Below are 27,500 nucleotides of genomic sequence, written 5' to 3' on the forward strand. Positions count from 1 at the left end.
GCAGATGTAATGAGACAACTGAAGCAAAAAAAGACAGGAAAAACATTGAGTCAGATGTCACAGGAGGTGCCTTAGCAGTAGTGAGTGAAATTGGTGATCGGTCGTGACAAGTAGAGTGCCTCTTTTTCACACGATTTTCTTTTCCAGAGCAATGATCCTCTTTGTTATTCCCTCCAGTAATTAAGTTGTTAAAGAAAACACATCATAAAATAATATACAGTACATTTAAACTGCAGTCTTCTTAATAAAATACAAAAATTATTCATTAAAATCTAGTGTAAAACCTTTAAAGAGTTCCATCAAGTAACACTACTACTATCACCACCAGACCCAAGTCATGCTTTCTTTTGTAGCTCTGTTTGCCATTAGAATAATATTATTTAAGCCATTAGAAAAAACATATTCCTTTAATTTAACAAACAACACATCAAGGAACTACTAACCCTAGATACCTATATAGTTTCCAAACATATCATCAGAAACATCTGGTTGTTAAATATTTAATCAAATTTATTTTCTTTGCACATGCATACTTACCTATTTAGACCTTTAACCATTGAAACAAAAACAGAGAAAAGGATATATTTCTTTGTTAATGCCTGCAGTGCCTCCTCCACTTTTTTCTGGAACTTCGTAAGTGTCTGACATTCACAGGGATCTTCAGCTGCAAGTGCAATAACAGCTAAATTTGTATTTTTATAGAACCACGTTTAAAAACATGTATTTTAAATATATTTTGATGTTAATGCTATATTAATGATAGTGTATCGGTATTACGTGCACAAGTGCTGATTTGCAGCTTTTTGCCAATCTCATTTATGGCTTTGAAATCAGCAGTGTAGAAGTAATTTTCCGGTTCAGAGGCAATTTCTTTCAACTCATCCTCGACTGCGTTTCCGACCCCAACAGCATACATCCTGAAGCCTAAAATGTACACCAAAAACAAATAAGCAAATTTTCCTTGTGCTGTAGTGTTACATTAAACTAGTCTGAGTGTCCTGTATCCTGACCTTGCTCTTTGGTCTTCTTTGCCGCATCTCCTATATAGTCTTGTGACCTGCCATCAGTGAAAACGATGCCCACCTTGACTGCTCCCGGCCTGGCACCATTGGCAATGTTGAAGCTTTTATCCACCAAAAAGCCAATCGCCTGGCCAGTCATGGTTCCACGCTCCATGTAGGGCATCTTCTTCACAGCATCCTTGATTTCTTTCTTGGTGATGTACTTTCCGAGATTAAACTCCTGCTTGACCGAACTAGAGTATTGCACCAGACCCACATGGACATTTCTGTCGGAAATGTCTAGTCCATCCACAATCTGGTTGATCCACTTCTTCACCAGCTCAAAGTTCTCTGGCCTCACACTTTTTGATCCATCAATCAGGAAGACCACATCTGTGGCAGCATCACTGCAGGCTGCGACAGCAAAAAGATGGAGCACTTTGTGGTTGGATAATTCAGACATTTACTGATTTGGGGAGCCATCTTAATGCCTTCTGCTTTGTTCACAGTTATAATAAAGACATTTAGCCAGTACACACACATATTCATACTCACCACTGCAGGAACGGCCATCTTCCTTGAGTGTGTAGCCCTCTCGGCAGGCACACCTGAATGATCCCGGTATGCTGACGCAAATGTGCTCACAGTCATGATCACCTGTTGCGCACAAGTCGGACACTGTGCCGCCATCGGTGTCACGCACATACGCACATGATGGTAGGTGAAGTGAGTTAGAAAGGAGACAATAATGCTATGTTAAGTGAAGAATGTAAGAGAAAGTCTTTGGGTTACATTTAATGATTTGCTGTGCTCTTTACAGAAAACAACAAATCCTTAAAACAGACTGGTGCTACCCATCAGAGGACCATGCACCTGAGGGATATATTGCACCTGAGGCACTGTTAAGGCAGGATATATTGTACTTTCAGGTGCCTGTTGCTCTGATACAAGTTTAGCAGTCTATAGCACTGGTTCTCAACTTTTCTTCAATTTTATGTTTTTATAACCTGTCAATCATTTATTTATTTATTTATTATTTCTGTTAGATATTGAGAACCACTGCAATACAAGAGCATGTGCTTCACTCATCCCACCTTAGGGGGTGGGGTAAAAGCTAACACTAAAAGACAGCATGCTCCTAGAAACCACATGCCTTCTACAGACTATTTAGCGTGGCAAATTTACTTTCGACCCTTTTCATAATAAATGATGACGATGATCCTTCTTGAGGAGTCTATCCTTCCATTCCATAAATACTAGCTACCTGGTCTTACATACTCACCACAAAAGGCTTCCTTAAACTTCTGGGTGAGCTTCTCAATAATGCTGTAGCTTTCCACATAATCGGTGTGCTCATCCAGAGGCTCACTTGCTATTTGCTTCAGTGTGTTCATGTCCACTCGGCCCACACCGATGGCATATATCTCAATGCCAGACTCCCGTGCCTTTGCTGCAATATCACGCACGTTGTCCTGTGGTCGCCCATCTGTTACAATGATTGCTACCTGTGCTTATGTAAAAAGAAATTGGTTAAAATAATAGCAATAAATCTGCTAATAATAAAGGGTTGTAAAATATCTGGCTTGAAGATATTTAAGGCTGTTTAAATGTGCTTTTAATTCATTCCTGACCTTGCTGATATCAGATTTGGCTCGTGCACCCTCTGCCTCGCTGAAGGCAACGTTCATGGCAAACTGGATGGCCAACCCAGTCATGGTACCAGAGGAGAGGGGCTCGATCTTTGATACAGCCTTAATCAGGGCAGGCTTTGCCTTGTAGGACTTCAGCGACACCTCATTCTTCACCCTGCTGGCATAGTTCACAACACCCACGCGTGTTGCATCAGGCCCCACATCCAGACCCTCTATTATCTTGTTGAGAAACACTTTGACCTGCTCAAACTCAGAGGGCCGCACACTCCGAGAGCTGTCAATGATGAACACCAGGTCAGTAGGCTTAGTCTTACATAGTCCTGCAGCTATAAAGGAGGAGAAATTTGTTTTATTATTCTGAATCTGGTGAACCTCTAACTAGAATGTGCTATAATTATATACAACTATCAGAGAAGCACTGGGATTTAATAACATGTAAATGTCAGAATGTTGCTCATGAAACACTAATGTATTACTTTAGTTGTGTATTTACAAAGACAGTAGCCAAAACAGTTTTGAGTAATATAATTACATTGAAATTGATGCTGGGATTTGGGTACCCGTGTGTGTGGGAGGGATGAGACTGAAGGTAGGAGTGCAAAGTCAGCAGGTAGCTCAATACGCTTACAGTGCTGGCACGATTCATAATAACTCCCATTGATTATACATGCTACCACAGGTATTTGCACGTAGGCACACATACACACACAGTTTAAATGCCCCCATTGTACATAACTGTAGTAGCCACGTGAATACATTTCTGAAGATTTTTGTAGATTATTTCCACCATTTCTTAACTGCACAGAAATCTTCTATACACAGCGAATATACATATATACACAAACACTACACGTGCACATTTGAAATATCTGTAGCACACATTTTTTACAGTTGCAAAAAAAACACACACACACACACACACACACACACACACACACACACACACACACACACACACACACACACAGCCTCTTCATGCTGCAACAGAGACTGAACAGGTGGTAAAGAAAGGTGAAGTGAGGGTAGGATAATGTTTGATGATGATACAGAGGTATGAGATCTGAGGTCCTTGAGCAGTGTGTCTAAGTTTGTGGGTGCACTGTATGTGTCTGAACATCATCCCAAACATACATAGAAAGATACATAAAAGATATATTGATCTATGGGTCTGGGGACACATATACACACACACACACACACACACACACACACACACACACACACACACACACACACACACACACACTTCATGCTGCCTTTGGTCAAGTTCTGCACTCTGCCAATTACTAGTGTACATACATTTATATGAATCACTTTTAGGATATTTTCTTATGTCACGTCATTATTTTATCAAAGTTTTAATTCATCTGTTTACTGTCAGGCCCTTGAGCCAATCAGCTCAAATTTAAATTACTTGATTTTTTGAAATTTAAAAAGCAAAGAAATAAACAAGAATTTGCACATAAAGCATACAAAATGTCTGTCAAAATACATGAGTAAGTGCTGATCAGTTGCACTCAATTGAAGAAAGAAACAAAAATGCACATGTACATATATTTAATGAGTTGTTTTATAAGACAAACACTCTTAGAAAAAGAAAGCTTAAAATTGTGCTCATCCGTGAGGCCCTACGAAAGAGGATTTATCTTTTGGGGGAAAAAAGGTTTTAAATGGAACCCATTAACAGAGCCAGAACTGAGTTGTAATCATGTCAGCATCAGAGAAAAAGTGTTTATTACCTGATCTTATAATGTATGTAATGTAATGTATATTGAGATTAGTTGGTTTTCTCACCCATGGCAGCAGCATTTCGAAGGTCCACTGTGGCTTGAGCTCCCAAGATGCACAGTAGCATCACAAACCCTAGTAACGCCATACTGTATGTAGCAAGAGTTCTAATGACAGTCTCAGGAACCAGCTGCACACTGATGTACAGAGAGTGTGAGAGACTGTCCGGTTATCAGTGCACAGACACGTACAGATACCCTTACGGTAGGTCTAAAGACGTCCCCCCTCATCCATAAGGTGTGTCTGTAAAAGTTTGGTGGGGAGGAGGGGGAAATACCTGCAACAAAAATTACAGTTCGGACAGGAAAGACAAACATACCTTGATCTATGCAATGTGTATGTGTGTATAAGGTGGACCAGGTTAGTTTGGGGCTCTGGGAGGGTCTTTGACTTGGGGTCGGACTCAAATAAACATTCAAATGAATCTCTCTTTTCTGGCAGTTTTCCTCTAAAGGTAAAATCACACACATACATTGATTTATCCACAGGAAGTGTGTGGGAAGCATGAGTGCCTTGCTAACACAGCTAGTACTGTTTGAGCTTTTTAGTGAGCGTGTGTAACGTGCATGTACCATATTGAGTCTTGTAAATCCATAGACAAGAGTATGTATGTATATGGTTATATACACATATGAAGCCCAAAGAACTTCTAGGAAAATTATGGGACTTTATGAATTCACTGTGTGTGTGTGTGTGTGTGAGAGAGAGAGCAAAGAAGATAGAAGAACGAGAGAAAATTATATTTTTACCTAATGCACACAAGCTGTATATATAGATTAATAGTGTGTGAGAACTATTTATGATACAGAGTTGGTCAGCATGCACGAATCCAAGTTCAGCAGTGGCCAGAATTCTGAAAAGCTGAGACGCAGCGAACACACACAAAACACCCACCCATTTTGGCCTAACTTGGGTCAGCTTCAGTCCACTGTCAATATTAAGACATCCAAACACACCCCAAACCTTTCCCCCAAAAAATAATTTTTCACAATTTTATTTGCCTTTTAAAACCAACATCTAAAAACGCTCAGAGAAACAAACTATTAAACTACAACTTCCCGTAAGCTGTTTGTCAATGTAAATATGTTTGTGTTGGGCTAGAAATATTAAACCCCCTTATACCCACACTTGTATGCTCAAAACTATGTATTCTGTAGTAAAAAGTCTAGACAATATAACATTTTAAATGATTATGTTTATTTTTTTATAATCATGCCTTTCCATTCATCACCTCTACGTCTAATCTGTTTAACTTGGACACATTTTCAAAAACATACAACAAAAATTGCTTTAGCTTAAAATGAACCAAATCTGGAATTGTAGTTCAATAGTTTGACAACTTTCTTCAGTCTTTCAACATTATATTGTTTATGTTTTAATTACTAATATATTTATTACATTCTCTATGTTTATTTATCTTGTGCATTGGTGGGATACACATTCAGGATATTGTGTTGATGGAAATTGCAAAAACAACAGAATTTGTTTGAAACAGTAAAAATAAAATTAATATCCTCAAAATATACTGTTGTTAATGGCAGTGGCAATATAAATGGTAATAATACTGATATTTATGGTCAGCATGTAACAAAAGGTGTGAAAGCAGGCTTATGCATATTAAGCTTTGTATCAGTGAGTATGCGTTATGTATGTTGCTGGCATCTGAGTGTGCTTCTGCAGAGAAAAAGAGCACAAGAAATGCTTGTGTGCTTGCTTTGTGCCTTATGGCTCCTGATATTTAGGAGGCATGGCATCAGATTTCATCTTCAGAGCCTCATCATAGGAGGGCAGTTTCACCTGTGAATTAAAAACAGTGCAAATTTGGTATGCAATGTTATAAGAATCATGTAAAATATAACCTATGGAATAGGAAGAAGAAATGTCAGCTGACTACAAGCATACAAATGAAAATGTGTCCTTGTTCATGAGAAAAAAAAAATTCTTCAGAAAAAAACAAAAATAGGTGAAAAATAAGTTAAAGACTTTTATTTCAAAGTAAAATGCCACAACCAAAACCCACTTACCATCAGAGAGCTCTCAGCTGCTGGGTTACACTTTTCCTTCAGTGCATTATAACAGCGAATGGACACCTGGAACATGTACACCTACAGATCACAAAAACACAAAAACCTTTTATTAGTAATCAAACTCTGACTGTATTAAAGTACTGAATTTGTGCACACAGAGGTTGGTGGACAGTCCTCCCACAGTCCACACTCAGTTAACCTGTTTCAATTTAATTTCCCTTTAACTACACATATAGAAAGGTTTCAATTTCAAGTAAAGACAGAGAGCCCTTTTTGACTAACTATAACTTCTAGCACCGCCTTCCACCTTTCCCATCACTCCAACATTGCTCTTCTGTTTTCACACAGCTGTAAAGCTGAAAAATCTCTCTACTGTGTTAGTCAGACACCCAACGATAGACAAGATGCATTTTCTGGCCTTGCATTTCAAGGTATGTAAAATAAAACAGCTTAAAACTAAGATTTAAACATGTTACTGTGAATGCGTGCAATTTACAGGAAGCCTCTGTAGGTGCGGAGTTATTATCTGTGGTGCACATCAAACTTAAATAACTACAAATACATCGCTGGTTAAAAACCAAGCGAAAACAGCATAAAGCTCAAACCTTCAGCAGTATGTACATCACGAAGAATACTCCAAATATCAAGGTGATATGGTTCAGCTCCTCTCCCTCCAACTTGCTCCTGCCTTTTATGTTTGACTGCAAAGACATGGAAACAGATTTTAAAATTATGCATCGTCTTGTTTCAGTTTTTCTGAAGTTAAACATTAGCCTTGATGTCAATCAGCCACAGATCTACCTATAAGAAGGGTAGACTCATTTTCACAAAATCAACACTCAAATGTATTATTTACCTAGCTTTAAAGCATACTTTATATGTATTACTTATGAAATGTCCATTTTCTTCACTCAGCTTTCAGAAGTTTCAATAGCCACATGTGGCTGAGTCAAATAAACGGAACAGCATGGGATGAAAAACAAACAGAAAAGAGGAGAACAATAAGCATGATATGCCATGAGATACTAAGACCTCAGGCACAATGACACCGCTAAATAATGTCATGTCATGATAAAACAAGTAAGCATTTAGTAGGATTCATTACTTGTAGTAACAATCTGTTTTATGCCCATCAAGATTGCAGAACACATTTATCAAGTTGTGCATTGCAAATGCTTACAGAAGCAATGCAGTAATATTGTGTTTAAAATTTGAAGTTGTTTAAAATAATATTTATTTTGGATGAGAGCGAGTCTCTCACCGCCAGCCGTAGAGCGTCTCCGTATGTTGGAGTGCCAGGAAGTCCAAACCGAGCATCAAACAGGGAGAGGAGACTCAAAGCCACATCAAGAAACATGAACAGCAGAAACGGCATCACACACATTGGGCCCTAGGATGGACAGATATAGATTTTACAAATGCATACTTTTATACATATGCCTGGAAAACCAGACATGCTTAATTTTTTTATGTTCATGTCCTCAAGGCTCTTAAATGTTGTAGTGTGTGTATGCTGTAGTAAGGGATTCAGTATTTTATGTTCCACCAGCATTCATGAACATTGAAACAGACATTTCTGGAGACTCGCAATTCAGAGTAAACTGTGGTGTACTACCAAATTCATCAGGTTACAATAAAAAATTTCCAATGTGCACACAGCTACATTCACACACTAATCTGATAAAATTTAGAGAATGTAAATTAAAATCTCAGTATTGCATAACATTGTGTAACTTGGCACACTCAAACACAGACTACACGTTCTTCCTATTCGCCCTGTAAACAGCTTCTAATGTTAACACTAACTTGTTCTGCTAAGATCCAGTTAATGATAAGAATAATGACTTATGTTTAAGTCAAGTAAAAAAAATGGATAATACTAGAAGACAGATGACCAGGCTTAACTAGTTTTAAATAATCATATAGATTTGTTGAACATGGTAAACACACACACATTTACCTTAAGGTGAGACAGCATAACCAGCACACTCGAGAAAGACATCAGAGCCAATGAAATGAAGTTAGTACTAATTTCAACTAAAAACAAAAAAAAGAAAGATATTTATCAAATGAACAGTAATCTATAGTTCAAATGTGAAATGATCAATTATGCAATGATGAAATAATGAAACATTCAAAGGAAACGTGATCATTTTTTGGGATATTAAAACTACAATTATGTACAGTAATGGTGACTTTTTGTATGTGAGAATAGTCTACTCACTATCATTTTTTCTGATTCCACTGATAGATGATAATCTAATACTTTGAAAATTAACTTTTAGATAGCATTCTAGAGAAAGACTCACAGATATTATTGCCATGGGTATGTTTCATTTCAGTGTAGGAGACAGTAATGGGATCTTTCCCTCGGATTAATCCAACCGTCATATCCACAGCTACCAGCAGATTATACACCTATACACATGCACACGCACACACACACACAAGAATTAACTTAAGTCAGAGGAAATTATTTCATGAGTATGGACTCTGTCTTTGGATGTGTGTACTCTGGCAGCATGTATGTTTTCATTTTTCTCTGTAAGCCAATACCAACTGAACCAGCTCCCCAAGAACAGCGATTCATTCAGAAATGTCTGTAAAAGTGCAAATTGCATAACACATGCAGACAACACACAGATAGTGATGGAAAGCTCTCCCTTGGGCAATGTTCTGTGAGGGTATTTTCAGTGAGATCGAGCTGATTGAAGTTTCCTGTGAGATTGTTGACCCAGTAATGTTCTTGTTCAGTTTCTTCCAGTACACAGAGGATGTTCCACCAAAGTCTGAGCAAATGTGAAAGTTACCAATTTACATTATAATTTTATATAATAAATCAGATTATTTCAGAATATTTCAGCAACATTACTGTACAAAGAAATCCATGTACATAGAATTTTCGGTATAGAGATTCTTAATTTCCTAATAGTTTCTTAGAAATGAAATGTATATAGGTTTTAGTTTCTGGAAACTCTGCAGAGTGACTCAAACACTGCAGCTAATGTGACTGTATATGGGTGTGTTACTAGTTCTAAATGTCTCTTGCCACATCTCTGCACAGCTAGTTCTGTGAATTAGCCCGAACATCTCTTTCCCCTATTATGCTTCAAAGAAAAAAATTAACTGACAATGTTCTTGATCAAACACAGACACTGTACAACAACAGGACAAGTAAAAATGTATTTAAGTGCAAATTCACTTTTCACACATTGTTAAAAACATACCTAACTTTGTCTGTACTCACATTTACTGACATAAGACACAAATTTACATTCCCAAACCAAATTTATGATAACATTTTAAGCTAAACTATATTGTTCTTAATCCCAAAGCTATAAAAGTTCTCTCCTCTATGGGTGTGTAAGTAGGCAGGTAAACATTACCAAGTAGAAGACAGCAGAGACTCGGGTGGCTGTGTTGACATGGCAGCAGAGGGACCGTGTTCCAGACATCTTTCTCTGGTTTGCTCTCACACACCATAAAACATACACTGAAACACTTAGCGTTTCAAACCACACAAACACTTCCTGATGTTGATACGCATACACAAAATGCAATAAGGTTTCACACATGCATTGTCACACTTTCATAGGCCCAGTTTGTGAAATGTATAGGTTTTATACTTTTTTTTTTTTTTTTTAAGAGATCATTAATCTCTGTAAACATTTAAGTTTAATATTATTTTAGCATTGAATTTTTTTTTTGCTTCCTACTCTGTTCTATACATGATTTAGAACACATAGCTGAAAATTTTATAAAATAAGTCAATTTCTAAACTTAATATGAATAAAATCCAAAATTTTAAATATAAAAAAATTTTAAATATAAAAACACAATATACTAGAGTAGCCTGAGTAGCAAAATAGTAGAGTACTGCACTGTTCTCAAATGATGAAAAACAGCAGCAATACTTGTAATATAAATATGATAGGAAAGGTGAATTTCTTTAGTAAAAACAGTAATTGCTAAAATCAATCATTTAAATTCTTTGAAACTGTACTGAGAAAACAATTCTATGTATTACTTTTTTCTTATTAAACGTTTGGTGAAACAGAGCCCTCTAGTGATTAAATGATGCTTAAGTATATTCCTTCATTTCAAATACAAACAAAGCTCAAATACAACACACAAAAAAAATCTATCTTGGCATATTTACTCTCAGTGGGCCCATAGAACAAAGTCATCAAATGAAAAGACAAACTGAACTAGTAAGCCATTAAGGGCACTTTAATAACGCCTGCAGTTAACAAAAAAACCCCACAAACATAGGAAGTACAGAAACACACAGACTGCAGTCTCGCAAAATCCGGTTAGTGCTGATGGCCCTGAAACACACAACAGGAAGTCATTTCACACAGGAATACACCCACACACAACCACACAGTTTATCAACTTCTCAGAAAACACTCACATGCACTAAGCAGAGACACATGAAGTGGTTTATAATTTATAGTATAACAATATGCAAATAATAAATTAATTCATTTAAAGAAAATTGCAACCCTTGGCATCGATCAAGTTAATTAGAATCAAGTATTCAAAAGGTTCTGTTTTGTTTTATGTACGTGTTATTCCTTTCTGGGTTTTTTCGTTTGAACTTGCCTGCAATCAAGCCTGGCTCTGTAAACTTAAATATAATGTGTATGAATGTGTGTGCACAATGTCCTAAAATGAACTGGTGTCTGATTCATGGTGTATTCCCACCTTGTACACAGTGTTTCCAAGGTTGGTTCTGAACCTGCTGTAGCGATGACCAGTATAAAGGGTTACTGAAGATAAATGAATGAAACATTATTAATTACAACCATGGCATCCCAGGATAACATTTGAAGATGATGAGTGAATGATCATGGTACAAGATCACACACCACTGCATCAAAAACACTCTTATTTTACTATTATCATAGCCATTTACCTCCAACTACCTCTTTTTTGTCTTAATATGTACCACTAGAAAGGATCACTAGGACCATTTAGAGAAGTATTTGCATAATGGTACATCATTGACTGCTCCATTACTAATTTGAGTTACAGTAGAAGCCAATGTCTTACTTAAACATAGACCTATTGCAGCAACAAACCCATTATCCTTTATTCTGAGGTGTACAAAAGCATCACTCACTCTGTTTTAGTCAATGCATTTTTATAAAGTGTGTAGAAAAAAATAACTATTTAGCACCATTTAGTTAGCATAGACACATACATTTGCATGCATGCATGCATGCATACACACACACACACACACCTGTCAGAAGTGAATGGGTGAGAAGTCACAGTGGAAAATGGTTTCTGCCTCGCTAACTTGGACTGGCTGACTGTGTCCCGTTTCCTCCAGCTCTGTTTTGACACTAGCCAGCAAGGGATCAGGGGTTGCAGGTTTACCCAGGCTAGAGCATGATGTCCCCTGAGGTGTGATGTAAGACTGGGGTGGGACCAGTGGAGGATAGTGACTCTCATGACCATGAGATGAAAACTGGGGCTTTAGGACTGCCTGTGGAAGCTGAACTGAATGACTGTACATGTCACCAGTCCATGGGTATGTCTGCAGTGCTGTACAAACAAAAATAAACAACCTTATCACAAAACATTTTTGTTGCACTTACAATACATGTAAAATTCCCCTTGAAAAAAGAACCATCTATCTATCTATCTATCTATCTATCTATCTATCTATCTATCTATCTATCTATCTATCTATCTATCTATCTATCTATCTATCTATCTATCTATCTATCTATCTATCTATCTATCTATCTATCTAAATAAATGCACACACACACATTTCTTACCCTGTAACCCAGGCTGTAGTAGTATCTGGCTTCCATTTTGGCATTGGAAGTAGGCATGTCCTCCATTTGTGCAGGGCAGCAGGCTACCAGTTCCTGGGTTCAGGGGCAAACAGGAAGTGGCAGTGCCCTCGCTCGAGTTAGGGGTCAGATATGGAGATGGGGTGAGATAAGATACTCGTGAGTATTGTGGCAATAGTGTGTTTGGCTGCTGTGAGAGTAGGCTACTAGTTTGTTGGGAAAGGAGCGTGCTAGGCTGCTGAGGCATTAATGTGCTGGAATGTTGGGGGTATGTCATGAACTGGTAAGATTGAGTATTTCCAGGACCAGAGGAAACGGTCTCATATTTAGCTGAAGAGCCCAGAGAATCATAGTTAAACCTGCAAAAAATTAATACTTGTTGTTTGCAGTGTACCATGAAAAAGCAAGACCTTTATTTGTTTGATGTTTATTGACATTGTCCATATCCTCTATTGAACCTTTCAAACTAGGAAGATGTGTGGCATCTTGCCCTCTAGTGTTGTATGAGGGTGGTGCAGCAGCTGATGCTGATACTCACCCAGTGTCTGTGTGGAGACTAAAGGACTGAGGCTCACTGTGCTCCGGTGTGTCCAGCAGTACAGACAGTGTGTGTGTAGGGGGGTTGTATGCAGCAAAGAAGGGTAGAGAAGCACGACGTAGAGGTGGGGGACTCTGCATGAGTGGATGCTTATAGTCTCCTGCGCTTCCTTGGGACACAGCAACACAGCCTGGATAACCCATAAACACAGAATTCACATATAGATTTTTATATACATGTATTCAAGTAGAAAATTTAATGTTTTCAGCACACACTCACAAAATATAATCTATAGACGACTGACTATATTTAAGGCTTGGTTTAAACAACTCCAACATTCATAAAAAAAATACTACAGACTAAATTCAATGCATCATAGCTAATATGAAATTATAATATGATAGCTATATGTATCCAATTTATTAAGATTATTGTTTCATTTGGTCACATGTTTTCAGACTTTTTAAAAATTTAAGACATTTTTGAAGAAAACAGGTAATAAACCATCAAAGAAAGTAGCATCACTGTATTACAATTTACCGAAGTAAAAATTTCAATTCCAAGGTTGTAACATAACCAAAACCAAATTGATGTTGGTGCCATAAAGAAACACTGTATTGAAAAAGGTGAAACTTTGTTTGTGTGTACATCTCACTAAACTGACTACACCCCTCACATTTTTCAGTAGCCATTTTACTAGATCTGCTCGAGGGACAATACTATAAAAATGAAGAAAAATAATAAAAATACTATTCTTTGAAAATAAATTAAAATACAGCCATTATTGTCAAAATTATGGTGGTGGTAGCATCATGGTCTGATGGACAGTTTTGACATGTTCACTTAGGGTGTACTCTCTTTTGTTGCCAGCTATTTTGACAATAATGGCTGCATGTTGAGTTATTTTCAGATACTGCTATACAAGCTGCACGTTGCTAAAATGTGAGTGTATTCACTTTTGTGAGATACTGTATGTGAATGTGACAAAACATTTTGTGTATTTATATATGTGGTGTACACCGTGTTGGTGTGGTGCTAGACCTGGTGGGCTTGTGCAACTGGTGAGCAGTGTACTGTAAGGAGGGAGGGTGGTTCCAGTTTGGGGGTGTAAGGGTGAAATTGCAGGACCTGTAAACATAGGGGGCCTAAAAACAATAGGGAATTATATGCATAGTGATTACAGAAATTGTGTATTTAGAGGTGATGAGGCAAAAGACAAGCCTGTGAATTGGGGCTTGAACAGGTGCCTGGGTCCGGGGCACGGAAGTTTTTTTTGTTGCTGTTTTGGAAGTTTTACGCCACTTGGCACGGCGATTCTGAAACCACACCTGCAAAATAGCATGCGCACATTGTAATTATTTTATTAATTTCATGTGTGTGCAGTCATAAAAGGAAGAGATGCCTAGAAATGAGGCACAGAACCAACCATGACCCTCTGGGGTGTGACTCCTACTGATATTGCAATCTCTTTTCGCTTTTCTGCATCCGGATAGTGATCATCTTGAAACATCCTTTCTAACTCCTCCAACTGATCTATAGACATAGACATACATAAGCGGTTCATTCATTTTCACCACATTTTCCTTGTTTTGCCCCATGTTGATAAAGATGCAAAGCTGGAAACATGGGGTGGAATTCCAGATCTCATCACAAATGGGGCATCAAACTTGTATGCAAGGTGGATCAGTTATACATTGGCCAATTTATATTTACAAATTCTAGCTATCAGTATGGTTTTGGAAAACCTGGAGTTAACCCACACAGACCCTGGTCGAATGTTGAAAAATCCAGGTCAATCCCTGAACCCTGGAGTGAATATTAAGGACATGTTGGGTGCAAAACTTCCCCATATGACACATCACAAGGTGTTCACATTGTGTTTATTCTGTTTATATTTTAAGTAAAAGTCAATTTACACATTGGATTACTTACCAGTGCTGTAAGAGGTTCGAGTTTTCTTTTTGGGTGCTGGTGCCAAAAGATATGTGTTGGTGACACACGGTAAGGCCTGGGAGCTGGTCTCTGGATGTACTGATTTTAATGGCATAGATCTGCTGGTGAAGCGGGTGTAGCGGCGCGTTGTGTACACCTGCTGCAGAGTCACCTCCAGCTGCCCAGAATGGGCAAGTGTTTTGGTAGGGCTACCATCATATGTACGTTTGCTCAGACAGGGAGCCTGGGGCACTGAGCCCTGAACCATTGTCTGAACCACTGGCTGTGTTTGAAGCTGAAGCACAGAGGGATTGTTAGCTGGGAGTGTAAGAGGTAGAGGATTCTGAGAGCAAGGAGAAGATATCAGGGTTGTCTTTGAAAGGCTTAGAGGCTTCGCCGGACACAGCAGGAGGTCATCGTTTACACTGTTCTCAACAGACTCCTCACAAACCATCACCATGTTTACTGGGCTGCAGGAGTTCAGCTGTAAGACACTCTTCTCCTCCTGTGGTGGAGGGCCCACAGCACCACTTACATCATTCCCTTTTCCATCATCATCACACTTACTTTTATTCTCCTCTGTCGTTTCTACCTTACTTTCATTCATTTCAAAATCAGGCCCTTCATCGTCCGTCTCAAAAAATTCTTTTGCCACCATTTCAGTATTTTCACTTTCCTCTTCTTTTTTCTCTTCATTTATTGAACTAAATGCATGTTCTCTTTTTAGCTCTGCTTCTTCATCCACAATTTTTTGTGGTTCATTGACTCCAAGTGCTAAACAAGGTCTTTCGCCTTCCTCGTCACATAAACGGCACAGGCTGCCTGTTAACAAGGATATGATGCATTGCTGAGCAGGGGAACATTAGGTCAATAACCCAATATCAAAACACATATCTCAGTCATCATGTGCAGAAGTCATGCAGATGTAACGAGCCATGTATCACGAATTTACTCTTGTTGATATGAATCATTACTATTCAATTGGAGCAGATTAGACAAATTATTTTCAGCACCTAGGAAAACATTCTCTCAGTGCATACAGTCACTATGGGTGTTCATTTTTGTGCCTATTAATGAAGCAGCCATTTTGCCTAACATTCATATTGGCCCATGTATTAAAAGCTACATTATAGATTTATATAGACTTAAATTTAGGCAAAAATTAAACCCACTTGAATGAAAACTATCAGAAACATAACTGGGGTTTCTGTTACTCTAGTTAGAAAATGGCCGTAAATTAATAACCGCAACAAAACACTCAACCATTTTATAGGACACCGAAAGGCATATAAAGTAATATATAAATAATGAAGACATTAATTTAAGCTGAGACTAGAAGCATCAAAGCCTTATTCTGTTTTCAGAAACCGAATAGGTAACGACCGGTGAACTTCAGCTAACAATTACTCATTACCCTCCAATTGTTTAATTATAAATCCATTTGTGTAGACTAATTTGGGTTAATTTACGCACCGTAATCACTAGCAAACAGGGAGTCCTCGGCCATCTCGTTGCTCAAAAGGCCTTCTAACTCAAACTACCTGTTTGAATTAGTTTAGCGCCTAAAGTGCAGCTTAACGCCAATGTTCAATCTAAAGCCGATAATTACCGCGGCTTCGTTTCAATTAACACGAAACAGCTGAAAAGGTTTTGTCACGTGACCAGTGGATGACGCGCAGCCTTTCCAGCGCGCGCATCATCTCGCGCGTCTCTGAGATAAGTGATGAAAACGGACAGCCTGAGAAACAGAGGATTTTTTTTTTACTCTTTATAAAAGCTTTAAGAAACATTTTTAATTTAGACGTCGTTGGAAAAAAATTTACAAAAACACCACTAGCCAGATGTTAGCTTGGAAATAGACATGGAAAAGTGATTCACACACACACACACACACACACACACACACACACAGACCATGTAAGCAGATAATACCTTGTAGGGGACCTAGGAAGTTTTTTCTAATAAAAAATGGGGCACAATTTTTGTAGCTGTGTAACAAGAAGTACATAGTATGTGGTACCTAAAAATGGTTAGTAATTGTGGGTGTTCCGCTATATAATATATAGTGTATTAGGATAGATAAAGCATTTCTAAAGACATTAAATGTCAGAACAGTTTAACTATTATATCTGAACTTCAATCAGCCTTGAATGTATAGTTGTTATTTCTTTTTTTGTTTGTGTAGGCCTGCAGGGTCTATGCCTGCCTTTATTAAAAAAGAATGGTCTTTTATTTTACATGTATTTATTACAAAATTATAATTTACCAGCATGCATCATGGACCCATAGCTAATGAATGCATTGATGCATGTGCACTATCCTGTGCTATGGTTCTCATAATCTAAAACTCTGTCCACTTTATTCTGTAATGATAGCACAAATGAGCAGCACACATCCACCAAATAAACACAAGAGACACACTGAAGTACCCAACCAGGTCTTTTATTTAGAACAGAGTGGCATATTAGTGACAGAATGTCGCCCCCCCCATATACACAAACCAAATGAGGAGAAATAAAAACCTCTGCTCGTAAAAATGTGCACGTATAAAACACAATGGGCAACCTTCACATCAAAACCATGCTGGCCTGTGTTTGGCACACAAACACAGGAAGGCCTGCCTCTTATTTGGCCATGGGTAGAAAGTGACAGGTTAAGGTAAATGGTGGGGAAAACAGCAATCAACAAACAAAATTTAAATTTCACTGAGACAAATCAATTCAGGTTTAACACACAATGAGCACCAGACATTCCCAAGTAAACAAGTGGTGTTGTTGGGAGGTCTGTGCATATGTGTATTTGTGTTTTGTTGTGTGTATATATATATATATATATATATATATATATATATATATATATATATATATATACACACACAACACAACAGTTCTTTGTATCCTTGTAGGTCATTTTAAGCTTGTAGCCATGCTGGAAATAGCTACATATGTTTAAAATGTGAACAATCAAAACATCTTAATCCCTGAAGTATGATCTGAATGTGTAGGTGTCAATATTTTTACAAATTGAGCTAGTAATCATATTGACTGTGAAGGCAAACTTATTACTATTTAAGAGTGATTGCTGAGATTGTGTGACAATATTGTTAGTGCACTAAATCACAAAAGGTGCATAATGTGTTTGTGGTCATAAGGAATTTCCCAAGAGCCTATTTATAAAGCACACCTTTTTTTGTGTTCTACAGTAATTATTTCTACTAATGACAGTAGTAGAATGTGCCTGGGAGGGTATGTTATGAAGCGAGAAATCACAGCTAGTGCAATAATCTTTACCCATAAACCATAAAAAAAAACCTTTGCATTGGAGTGTCTTGCCTTCTATCATAAATTATTTTACTAACTGAAGTAATTTTAGTCCATGACAAAACCCCATAATGATGGAAGAAAAGTTGAAGAGGAAAAAACATTGGGCAGATACATTTCAGTCAGCGCATGGGCACATACATGCACACACAGGCATGACATGGTCATACAGATTTGATTATTATATTAAACAATATCCAAGCTACAGGTGCACTGATGTGACATTACAATCATAAATAGATGTACAGCCACCTCACATGCTTACAACACCACCCAATATTTCCTTCCCCCCCACAGACTTTAAATCAGGATGTCAGACTCCAGCAGGTGACAGCTATATCTTTTCTCTCTTCAAGTACACCAAATGTATCTAATCAAGGCATTGGTGATTAATTAAATAAACTATTAAAAAAAGGAAGTAATGCTGTACTCTTCTGTGGTGTCTGACACCCTGCTTTAAATGAGCATCGATGTCTTTGAGTGCTCTACTGGAATTGATGGAATTAAAGTGGGTTGGCTGTGTTAAGAATTGTGGTTCAGTGCAGTTTATTAGATTCATAGCCCTGTCCCTTTGTGTCCCCTTATAGTGATATGTTGTGAATTTGTTAGTTTACCTACCAGTGATTTGCTACAGTGGGCAGTAAGGGACGTATTAAATTGTGCTATGGACTTGCTCATATCACCCAGCGCTGTAGCACATGGAATGATATATGACCAACATGTAACACCACATACATGTGACTACAGTGTTTGTTAAGGTTACAGTAAGGCCAGGCAGTTGAAATCTGCATGAGATTGTGGGTACATTCTCCCTCAGCAGCAGTGGAGGGTGACAGCATTATGGGTATGTCAACGTTAATAGCTGCATTATTGCTACATCATGCACTTTTACCTAACTCTAACTGTGCAGCCATTTCGTTTTTATTGACCACGATGTACAGCACTCTGACACAATGTTGCACCATAATCAAAAACAACCTGACAAACTCTTATGACCTTTTCTTGACTCTTTAAATAGGTTCTGTTTTTTCCCCCAACAAAATCCCTTAAGCTGAACTTTCTCTGTATTTAATACAGTACTCATCCTGGACCATTAATCCTTTCATCTGTTAGCTTTAAATTTGACCACATACTGATTTCCTGAAATTCCTCTCCCAACCACACAGTCCATGCCTTGTAACTCTTGTATCATTGAGAGGACAGGACCGCTGGACATCTAATGGTGTAGTATTGTGTGTGAATGTGATGATGTTTGAATGTGGTAGGATGTGAATATCAATGAGAATGTGAGACACATTTTGTGAGCTTGTGCTTTTTACCTGATAAAACATCAACAAAATACTGAAAATATAAGGAATGTTCAGATTTTCTATTGAAGTAATGGGCAGAAGGGTCTGTTAGGTTAAATAAAATCTCTACACAGTTTGCTGAAACATTGGGACTGATATTCCTAAAGTGATTGTATGTGTTTGTACGCGCAGATATTTAATACATAAAAGGCATAATTAAAAGCATGATAAACTGAAATTAGAAAAGAGTTGATATTTACACCAGTAAAACCTTTACTGCACAGATAAATAGATATCCTTCACTACTAATATTATCATCTTTTACCATCCATTCAGAACTCCTGATATATTTCTGATTATTTTTTACTATTGATAACTAATTGTTTTTGTACAGAACAGAGAAATAGCTAATCCTGTTTCTTTGCATGCGCACCATCACAGCAAACAGCAAATGTTTCCTTAATGTTCATGTGCTGTGTTAATCATAGTTTTCTTTTTCCAGCCTCCTTGCTTTAAAGATATCGTTCTACAGTCATTGAGGCCAGCCTGTCTGATATTCAATCTCACCAGCAGAGGGAGTTACAACATGTGCAGTGTGGTGTGTGTGTGTGTGTGTGTGTGTGTGTGTGTGTGTGTGTGTGTGTGTGTGTGTGTGTGTGTGTGTGGCTCAGCTTACTAAGGTCAGTGATGGCAACAATTTCATGACACCTCAGCCTCACACGTGCACAAAAGCACACGCATATACACACACACACACATACACACACACAGCAAACACACACAAACAAATGCATTCACATACACAATTCTGTGGTCACGCTCATCTTCTAGCACCAGGGAAATGGAAGGCACAACGCAACCCTTGTGACAGAAGCATGACCTTTTTAGAATAGCACGGCTTAAAAATTCCTTCTCTTCCTTTCTCTCTCTATCTTATCTTTTTGATTCCTTTCCCCCTGTCCCTCTCTGTCCCACCATGACCTTCTCTGTCCTTTTTTCCTTCCTCACTCCCTTAGTCATGCTTCTTGACTTCCATGTTCAGCTGGAGAGGAACATTGTGCATTTATAGAACATGTCTTTACAAAAAAGGTTTTATGTCATAAATTTCATAGAACGACAATCTTAAACATATCAATAGCAACGAGTACTTAAAAACTTTTTTTTTTTCTTTTCTTTTAATGTATGGAGTCCCTATCCCTTCCTAAGCAGATCTGCAAAATTCTGCACAAAGCCTTTTTTTAATAATCTTTTTTTCCATTCAAAAGAAAGTCCCAAGTCCGCAGAGTGGCAGGCACTCTCATGTTGAAGGAAGGGAATCAGGAAAAACTGAGAGAGAAATGACAAGAAGAAAGGAGGGTCAGAGGGAGAAAAGGCTAGAAGGATGAAGGGATGCAAAAAAGAAAATGTGTGAGGATTTTAGGCATAGAATTCCTCCTGCTTGTCTGGTTTCTGATAAGTAACTGTAGCTTGTTTGGGTTCCTCCAGCGTGTAGCTGCCTTCATCCTTCTTTTTCATCCGATATACAAGTAACATTACCAGGAATGCAGCAAAGAGTGCACCAACTACACCTCCCACAATCACCGCTAGAGAAACAGAGGGGAAAAAATTTACTGATTAGATTACACACAATAGATTTTACAGTTCTTTTGATTTTGTACACCTCATTTCTTTCACCAAATTTACATAATTTACAATTTTACTATGGTTCAGCTGCATGGGCAGATCACGCTTTTAACTAAAAGTCATGGTGAGTAAAAAACTGTAACAGGGGAATACTGAGAGCTGGATGGATTCTGCTTTGCACTAGAAGGACAGGTCCTCTGCTGACAGTCTAAGTAGACATTGTTGAATAATAGACAAAGAGGTAGTGGGTAGAGAAACTCTGTCACAGTTAAAGAAAGATAAGAATTTATAGGAAGTTAATTAGAAAAAGGTTGGAGCTTCAGGTGGATTTTCTCCCAAACTTCACTTATGTTATGCATCTTCCTCCCTTTTCTCCTACCTAATTTTATCTTCCGCCAATTCCCACCCACTATCCAGCGCTCAGATATTACATGACAGTTAACAATGGGGTGGTTGTAAACTAAAGTGCTTTCTATCATGAAGCCAGACACCAGAACTGTTCAAACATACTAATTAACTCATAGATGCCCATGAATTGATTAACTCGGTCCTGATTTCCTAGATACATGCCATCACTCTCATTAAGCAAGCTTGGGCAGATTTTTGCTTCCTAGATGGAATGGCCATGGATGGCTGTGGGATGATAAGGCAATTCTTATTTTTCTAAAGATCTACAATAGATTTACATGAAACACTATCCTGCTTACTTTAGAGGATTTTAAAACCCACACAGAAAAACAAACAAACAAACAAAAAAAAGTATAATCAGCCAGTAAGTAAATATGCCAGTGAAGTGTCAATTGTGGATTTTGGATTTGCCAATGAAGTAGTTCACTTGGTAGGTGACTAACTAGTTCTAAGCATTAAGATATGCATTCTAGTTGCTTTCCTAGTAATTTTTGCACAAAATCTTGGTGTGTTTTGACACTTACGTATTAGGTTAAACAGTAAAAAAAAAAAAAATGACATCCTCAAACTTTTAAATATAAAGCAATATATACACATTTATTAAATTCAGTTGCTTCACCAAAGACTTTAGTTATACCCCTAATCAAAAGATCCGTGAATTCAAATCTGAAAATCCACTAATAATCATAAATATAAAACAGAGATGATGTCCCATACAAAATGAACAACGAAGGGGCAAATCATTGGAGAATGGAAAAAATATATCAATTTAGAGTGTGTTCCCCTCATGGGGATAAGAACATTTCCACCTTCTCATTATGAGGTTAATCAAGCAAGAATGCTTTATGAGCGGTCACTACAGGTTCTCCAAAGACTTTAAAGTAAAGTACTGGATGCTAGGTTCAGAGGCAAGGAAATGTATATATCAATATATCTTCAATAATTTATTTATTTATTGCACATGACATCACCAAGTGTAATCCTTCTAAATTGTATGCCTTAAATGTCTTTAAACTATAGGACATACAGAGAGGAAAAATCTTAAGATAAACATTTCTTGACATTTGAACCATGACCATGTCTGGATAAATTCCAAAATCACATCTGTTTGTCTGCTGTTGATTCCACATAAACATTCAATGACTTGTTTTTGAAATATCATGCCGACTAGAATCACCAGTGTATTTCCTCACCTATCAAAACTTCTTTTCTTTCCAAGATGTTTTTTTGAGGAAGCTGGGCAGCTGAACTTCCTGTATCTATTGTGTTGCCAGTCAAATCAGGCTCTGCCCCGACGTCCGATGCACCTTTGCCATGCCCCACTTCATTACCTCCTCGTCCTTCCTCGTCTCGGATCTCAGAGTCCCCACTGGGACCTGCAACTGCAACTTCATTATTTATGTCTGAATCTGTTGTTTTTACCTTTAAAAAAAAAACACAAAACATGGAAAATTCCATTAGATTTACAATAGGAAATGTCTACAGTTCATGAAATGTAGTCTAATTTGTTGTATATACCACAAGGTTAACCATGAGTTAATGTGCTGTCGTGGCTGTGAATATTATTATTTTTGCTTTTACTAGTATCAACACAAATATAAACAAATCATATTACGGTGTTAGATACAGTGCCTTGTTTTGATTACCTGTTTACATGAGATTGCACTCAGAAATTGGCAACATGCTGCTTCCTAACAAATGCTTTTAAAGAACACACTGCACCTAAAGTTTCTTTCATATGAAGAGCCTACCAATGCATTTGTTCTTTGTTAATATTTTTACAGCAATGTGTTAAGGTTATTTTTACTAAATATAATGGGTGACTCACTGTAATAACAAATAAATAATAAAACTAATGGTTTTTTTTATAGCACAGTGTTGTTACCTGCACTGTAGAGGCTGGCACGCGGTGTGTAGTTTCAGTGGGTGTAGCTAGGCTGGGCGTGGTTTGAGGTTTCCGTGGTCGTGGAGGAGTGATACTGGGAATCTGTTGAGGTTTGCGTGATCGCGGAGGGGCAGTGCTGGGTGTGGCAGGAGTCGTAATTGGCATAGCCATAGTGGTAGCAATAATGTTGGGAGCCTCTTCAGTGTTTGTGATGCCAACTTTGATGAGCTCTGTACTGAGTGAGTCAAAGGGATAGGTTTCCGTGGAAATGAACATACCATCCTCATCTTCTGTGGTGCCAAGGCTCTCCGTATCCTCAGTGGGGATGGGGGTCTTATCCACAATCATAAAAGAGTCTGTGGTCATTTTTGAAACAAATGGTATTCTGGGTGCAATTGTACTTCTTACCCTCTCTCTCTCTCTTTCATGTTCACGTTCTCTTTCACGTTCTCTTTCACGTTCCCTTTCACGTTCTCGTTCCCTCTCTCTTTCTCTCTCCCTCTCTCTCTCCCTTTCCCTCTCTCGTTCTCTTTCCCTCTCACGCTCTCTCTCTCTTTCCCGCATTTCCTGTTCGTGCTCAATCTGATGGGCTCTCTTTTTCTCCATCTCCAGTTCTCTATCACTATCCATACCACTCTCCCTCTCTATTTCTGGTGCCGGGGGGCTGCTAGGTTCTGCAGCGGGTGGGGCTGAAGGGGCTGGCCCAGTGGCCTGTGTGGTTGATTGTGGCAGGGGCTCTTTTGTGGTTAAAGGTATACCCAGTTCAGTGGCATCTATCTCAAACGCTGGGTCTGGTTGCAGAGAGTGAGAGAGAGAAACAGAGAAAGAAACACAGAGAGAGGAAGATGGCAAGAGTGAGAGAGAAAAAGAAAGGGATCAATATTCGCTACTTTAACGTATGATATGATATCTTGATCAAATTTCTTGCAAGGCTACAGTGTAGTTCTCAAAAAATGTTGTTGAGCAATTTGAGCATCTCCATCACAGCACACAACATTTATCACTAGGACAGCACACTGTAATCTACATTTAAATACATACAAATCAACCTTATAGCTTGTATACCTACATACACACATTCATGAAATAGACTGCACTTCATTTAAAAAAAAGTGATTCATTTAGATATGCACATACACACACACAAATACAGCTATGCCCAGATTCCAAATGGCTGCATGATCTTATTTACAGAAATCTGATTACAGCCGGCAGATCAGGTGATGACACAAAAAATTGAGGCACACGGCGACACACACAGTTAGCTATTACAGCACAGAACAGAACAGATAAAATATAAATTGTAGAATATTTTGATGCTAGTGTACAGCAGGTTTGATGAAATCCTTATAAGTACATAGGGAAAGGGTGTTGTGCGTATGCATGTGTGTGGGGGGATCTAGAGAGACGAAAAGGTGTTGAGCGAGTCATACCAGCTGGTGTGTCCACACAGGACTTTTAAATAAGACAGCTGGCCAACTTTCAATTCACACTCATCCAGATCTGCTGCCCTATTGTCACAAACTCATTTTCTCACATACATGGTGATTATACTGTGTTCTTCTTGTGGGGATTAGCTTTGTGTTGTGTGATAACATTTGTGTGTATTTACAGATTGTGAATCCTCATACTGGTCTTTAACCTTAATGTCCGGTTTACACTTTGTAATGTAATGCTTTTAATGTTTAGAACAGAAATAGATTCTTAAATATTTTTTTGCTGTCAATCCAGCAATAATTGGTCCAATGCAAAATGAAGTCAGCTAGTTAAAGGCTTGGCCTCAACTTTAAAACGTTTTTGATGGTTTTCACTCTCAATCTTGACTCATTCTTGATTCCATTTCAATACGGTCCTGACTCATGACTTAATCTGGATTTAGTTCTTTGATTAGATAAGATAAATTAATAAATAAGACAATGTAAAGGGACTGTTTGGTTTCAAAGTGGTGCTCCATGTTGCCACTTGACTAGTCCCATGGTTTCTAAACAGATAGGACACACCAGGTTTGAATTTGAAATAAAGAAAAGGTACACAAGCACTTACAGCCTGAGCCTGAACCAGAGGAATAGTCCTCATCATCAAAGAAGCCATCTCCAGAGTTCTCCTGATCTACTAGCTGTAATGATCGACGCTGTGCCTAAAAGGAAAGACAAAGAAAATAATGTTTTTCAAGAAATTTAATGGCAACTATATGATTATGCACATAGTTCAAAGGGTCTTTTGGGTAATTTACACAGAACAATATTGGTAGGAAATTTTACTAGGAAAAAGAACAAATATAGCAAAAGCTGTTATAGGGCTATTAATGTTACTGTGGCTTATTCATAATTAACATTATATAACATTACATATTCATTCACAGATCTGTTCAAGTGTGTGTGTGTGCGTGTGTGTGCGTGTGTGTGTGTGTGTGTGTGTGTGTGTGTGTGTGTGTGTGTGTGTGTGTGTGAACAGAGGGGTTTAACGTAGGGAGCCATTTTACATGGAGGCCCGTTGCTATGGGCAACCCTTGCCTTTAACCCAGTTTCCCAATTAAAGTGGGATACAAATCCAGCAAAAGAAAAAGCTTCCCTCACACCTATGGTGTCAGCTCCGTCTCTAACAACACAACGAGGAATTCACCAACACTATGCTGGTGCTAGACCTGGTGCAATAGCAAACCTTTTTAGGCACCTCCCTACACTCCCACATGTTTTCAGAGCTAAAAGATTACATAATTAGATGTGTGATTTTACAGAAAAACTGCATTACAACAACATTAACCCCCTTGAGAATGTTCACTTTAGCATCCCTTAGTGTCTGTAGCTGTATCCTAAAAATATTAACAATTATCTTTTAGATATTTGACCACATGTTTTTATTGCTTTTGCCTATTAATTCTGAGAATATAGCAGCTCAAATTAAGTTGTGCTGAAAATCACATTAGTAATGTGGCTCCTACTTAGATGCCAGTGAGATGGTTGTTTCTTCCTCAGATGATCCATTTGTTGCACTATTAATTTTCTTTGCTTTTTTCAAACCCCAACATTGTTAATTTCGTATGTTTATGACGACCATGCTAATTTCTCTTTTCATGTCTCATCGTGGCGTCAGAGTAAGAAATGACAAAGTCCTCAAATCTAACATCACCAATTCAGAATATCAAACCAGAAGCAATTTGGTGGTGTTACAGGACCCAATTGCTGAAGCACCAGCTCTTTTGTAGCGAAAACAGGATACAATAAGCATAAAAACCACTAGCGCCCATGGGAAAAGGCTATTAGAGACCCAGACCTTTCAGTGCTTAAGTTGAGGTCTACAGCCGAAATGTGTTTTGGTTTCGCTGCATTGTAGCTTCATGTTATTTTGTGTTATTTTTTCTTATCATTTTTGTGTCGTGCTTCTTTCTTGCCAAAGCCATGTTGTATCAGCAGCAGTTCTCTGCCCTCCCCCTTTTACACCCATCTCTCTTCCAGCTGCCTCTGCCTCTCTTTCACTCCTGCCCCTTTTCCAGCTGCCTCTGCCCTTCTTTCATTCCTTTGCTCTTTGACTCCATCATTCTTTATGATCGCTCTTCCCTTCCCCCATGTTTTATACAAATGGCTGTCCCAGCAGACCCCAAAATCATTACATAAAACACAACACATCCCCCTCCAACTAACACAAAACATATCTGGAAAAACTCCTCACAGCCTCCAAACATACTGCCACATTCAACTTGATCAGCTTTAAAAACGGTGAATGCTATTTGTTAAGGCTTTAGAGAGAGACTGAATATTCAGAATTAAAAAGCAAAATTGACGCAGCACGAGGTCTGTTACACTATCTGTTACCAAACATCAGTTTGGCATGTGCAAAATTACATAGACTAATGAGTGGTGTTTTTTTACAGTACCACCGAGAGTGTGAAAAATTGCATATTATAGACTTGATTCTAATATTATTCATTTTCAGTCATAACAGATAAGCCAATAAATCTGTTACTGTTCATGAAGACCCTTCCAACAAAGCTACAGATAAGAAACAGTCACAAAATCACAAAAAGTCATGATCAACCAATTCAATTCCAACCCCTTAACCATCTGTGCCTCTGTTTCTCTACACATTCTATATGTGCTTATGTGTCTGTGTATCCTCCTCTGTAATGACAGGGTTCCTTTGCAGAGTAATTTGGTGTAATGCATGATTAAGGGTTAGACCAGGCCCTGACTATAGTGTGTGTGTGTGTGTGTGTGTGTGTGTGTGTGT

General features: G+C 38.2%; 4 protein-coding genes across 4 annotated transcripts in view; all 4 read right to left on the reverse strand.

Annotated features, from left to right (window-relative positions):
* Positions 1-4,622, reverse strand: part of matn1 (matrilin 1) — a 4,934-nt gene extending 312 nt beyond the window's left edge. The window contains exons 1-8 of the mRNA XM_046835070.1: positions 4,448-4,622; positions 2,633-2,979; positions 2,284-2,506; positions 1,557-1,679; positions 1,011-1,415; positions 778-924; positions 584-664; positions 1-176 (exon numbers count right to left, since the gene is read on the reverse strand). The exon at positions 1-176 is cut by the window's left edge and continues 312 nt beyond it. Of these exons, the coding sequence (XP_046691026.1) occupies positions 127-176; positions 584-664; positions 778-924; positions 1,011-1,415; positions 1,557-1,679; positions 2,284-2,506; positions 2,633-2,979; positions 4,448-4,529 (1,458 nt within the window). The 5' untranslated portion in view covers positions 4,530-4,622 and the 3' untranslated portion in view covers positions 1-126. The remainder of the gene's footprint in view (positions 177-583; positions 665-777; positions 925-1,010; positions 1,416-1,556; positions 1,680-2,283; positions 2,507-2,632; positions 2,980-4,447) is intronic.
* Positions 4,623-5,616: 994 nt separating this feature from the next.
* Positions 5,617-10,007, reverse strand: LOC124376425 (lysosomal-associated transmembrane protein 5). Its single transcript, XM_046835504.1, has 7 exons — positions 9,855-10,007; positions 8,778-8,886; positions 8,429-8,505; positions 7,730-7,858; positions 7,074-7,169; positions 6,466-6,546; positions 5,617-6,238 (listed from the first exon to the last, which is right to left on the reverse strand). The coding sequence occupies exons 1-7, from the start codon at positions 9,921-9,923 to the stop codon at positions 6,164-6,166; spliced, it is 636 nt and encodes a 211-aa protein (XP_046691460.1). The 5' UTR covers positions 9,924-10,007; the 3' UTR covers positions 5,617-6,163.
* A 665-nt stretch (positions 10,008-10,672) lies between these two features.
* On the reverse strand, positions 10,673-16,377 carry LOC124376424 (homeobox protein NOBOX-like). The gene is made up of 10 exons (XM_046835503.1): positions 16,222-16,377; positions 14,749-15,570; positions 14,243-14,349; positions 14,038-14,144; positions 13,858-13,961; positions 12,817-13,006; positions 12,261-12,637; positions 11,717-12,021; positions 11,176-11,240; positions 10,673-10,796 (listed from the first exon to the last, which is right to left on the reverse strand). The coding sequence occupies exons 1-8, from the start codon at positions 16,253-16,255 to the stop codon at positions 11,720-11,722; spliced, it is 2,043 nt and encodes a 680-aa protein (XP_046691459.1). The 5' UTR covers positions 16,256-16,377; the 3' UTR covers positions 10,673-10,796; positions 11,176-11,240; positions 11,717-11,719.
* Positions 16,378-17,174: 797 nt separating this feature from the next.
* Positions 17,175-27,500, reverse strand: part of sdc3 (syndecan 3) — a 29,973-nt gene continuing 19,647 nt past the window's right edge. Inside the window, exons 2-5 of the mRNA XM_046834868.1 lie at positions 25,317-25,410; positions 23,274-24,064; positions 22,582-22,810; positions 17,175-20,940 (exon numbers count right to left, since the gene is read on the reverse strand). Coding sequence (XP_046690824.1) covers positions 20,774-20,940; positions 22,582-22,810; positions 23,274-24,064; positions 25,317-25,410 — 1,281 coding nt within the window. The 3' untranslated portion in view covers positions 17,175-20,773. The remainder of the gene's footprint in view (positions 20,941-22,581; positions 22,811-23,273; positions 24,065-25,316; positions 25,411-27,500) is intronic.

This window comes from Silurus meridionalis, chromosome 22, assembly GCF_014805685.1.
Source record: "Silurus meridionalis isolate SWU-2019-XX chromosome 22, ASM1480568v1, whole genome shotgun sequence".
NCBI lineage: Eukaryota > Metazoa > Chordata > Actinopteri > Siluriformes > Siluridae > Silurus > Silurus meridionalis.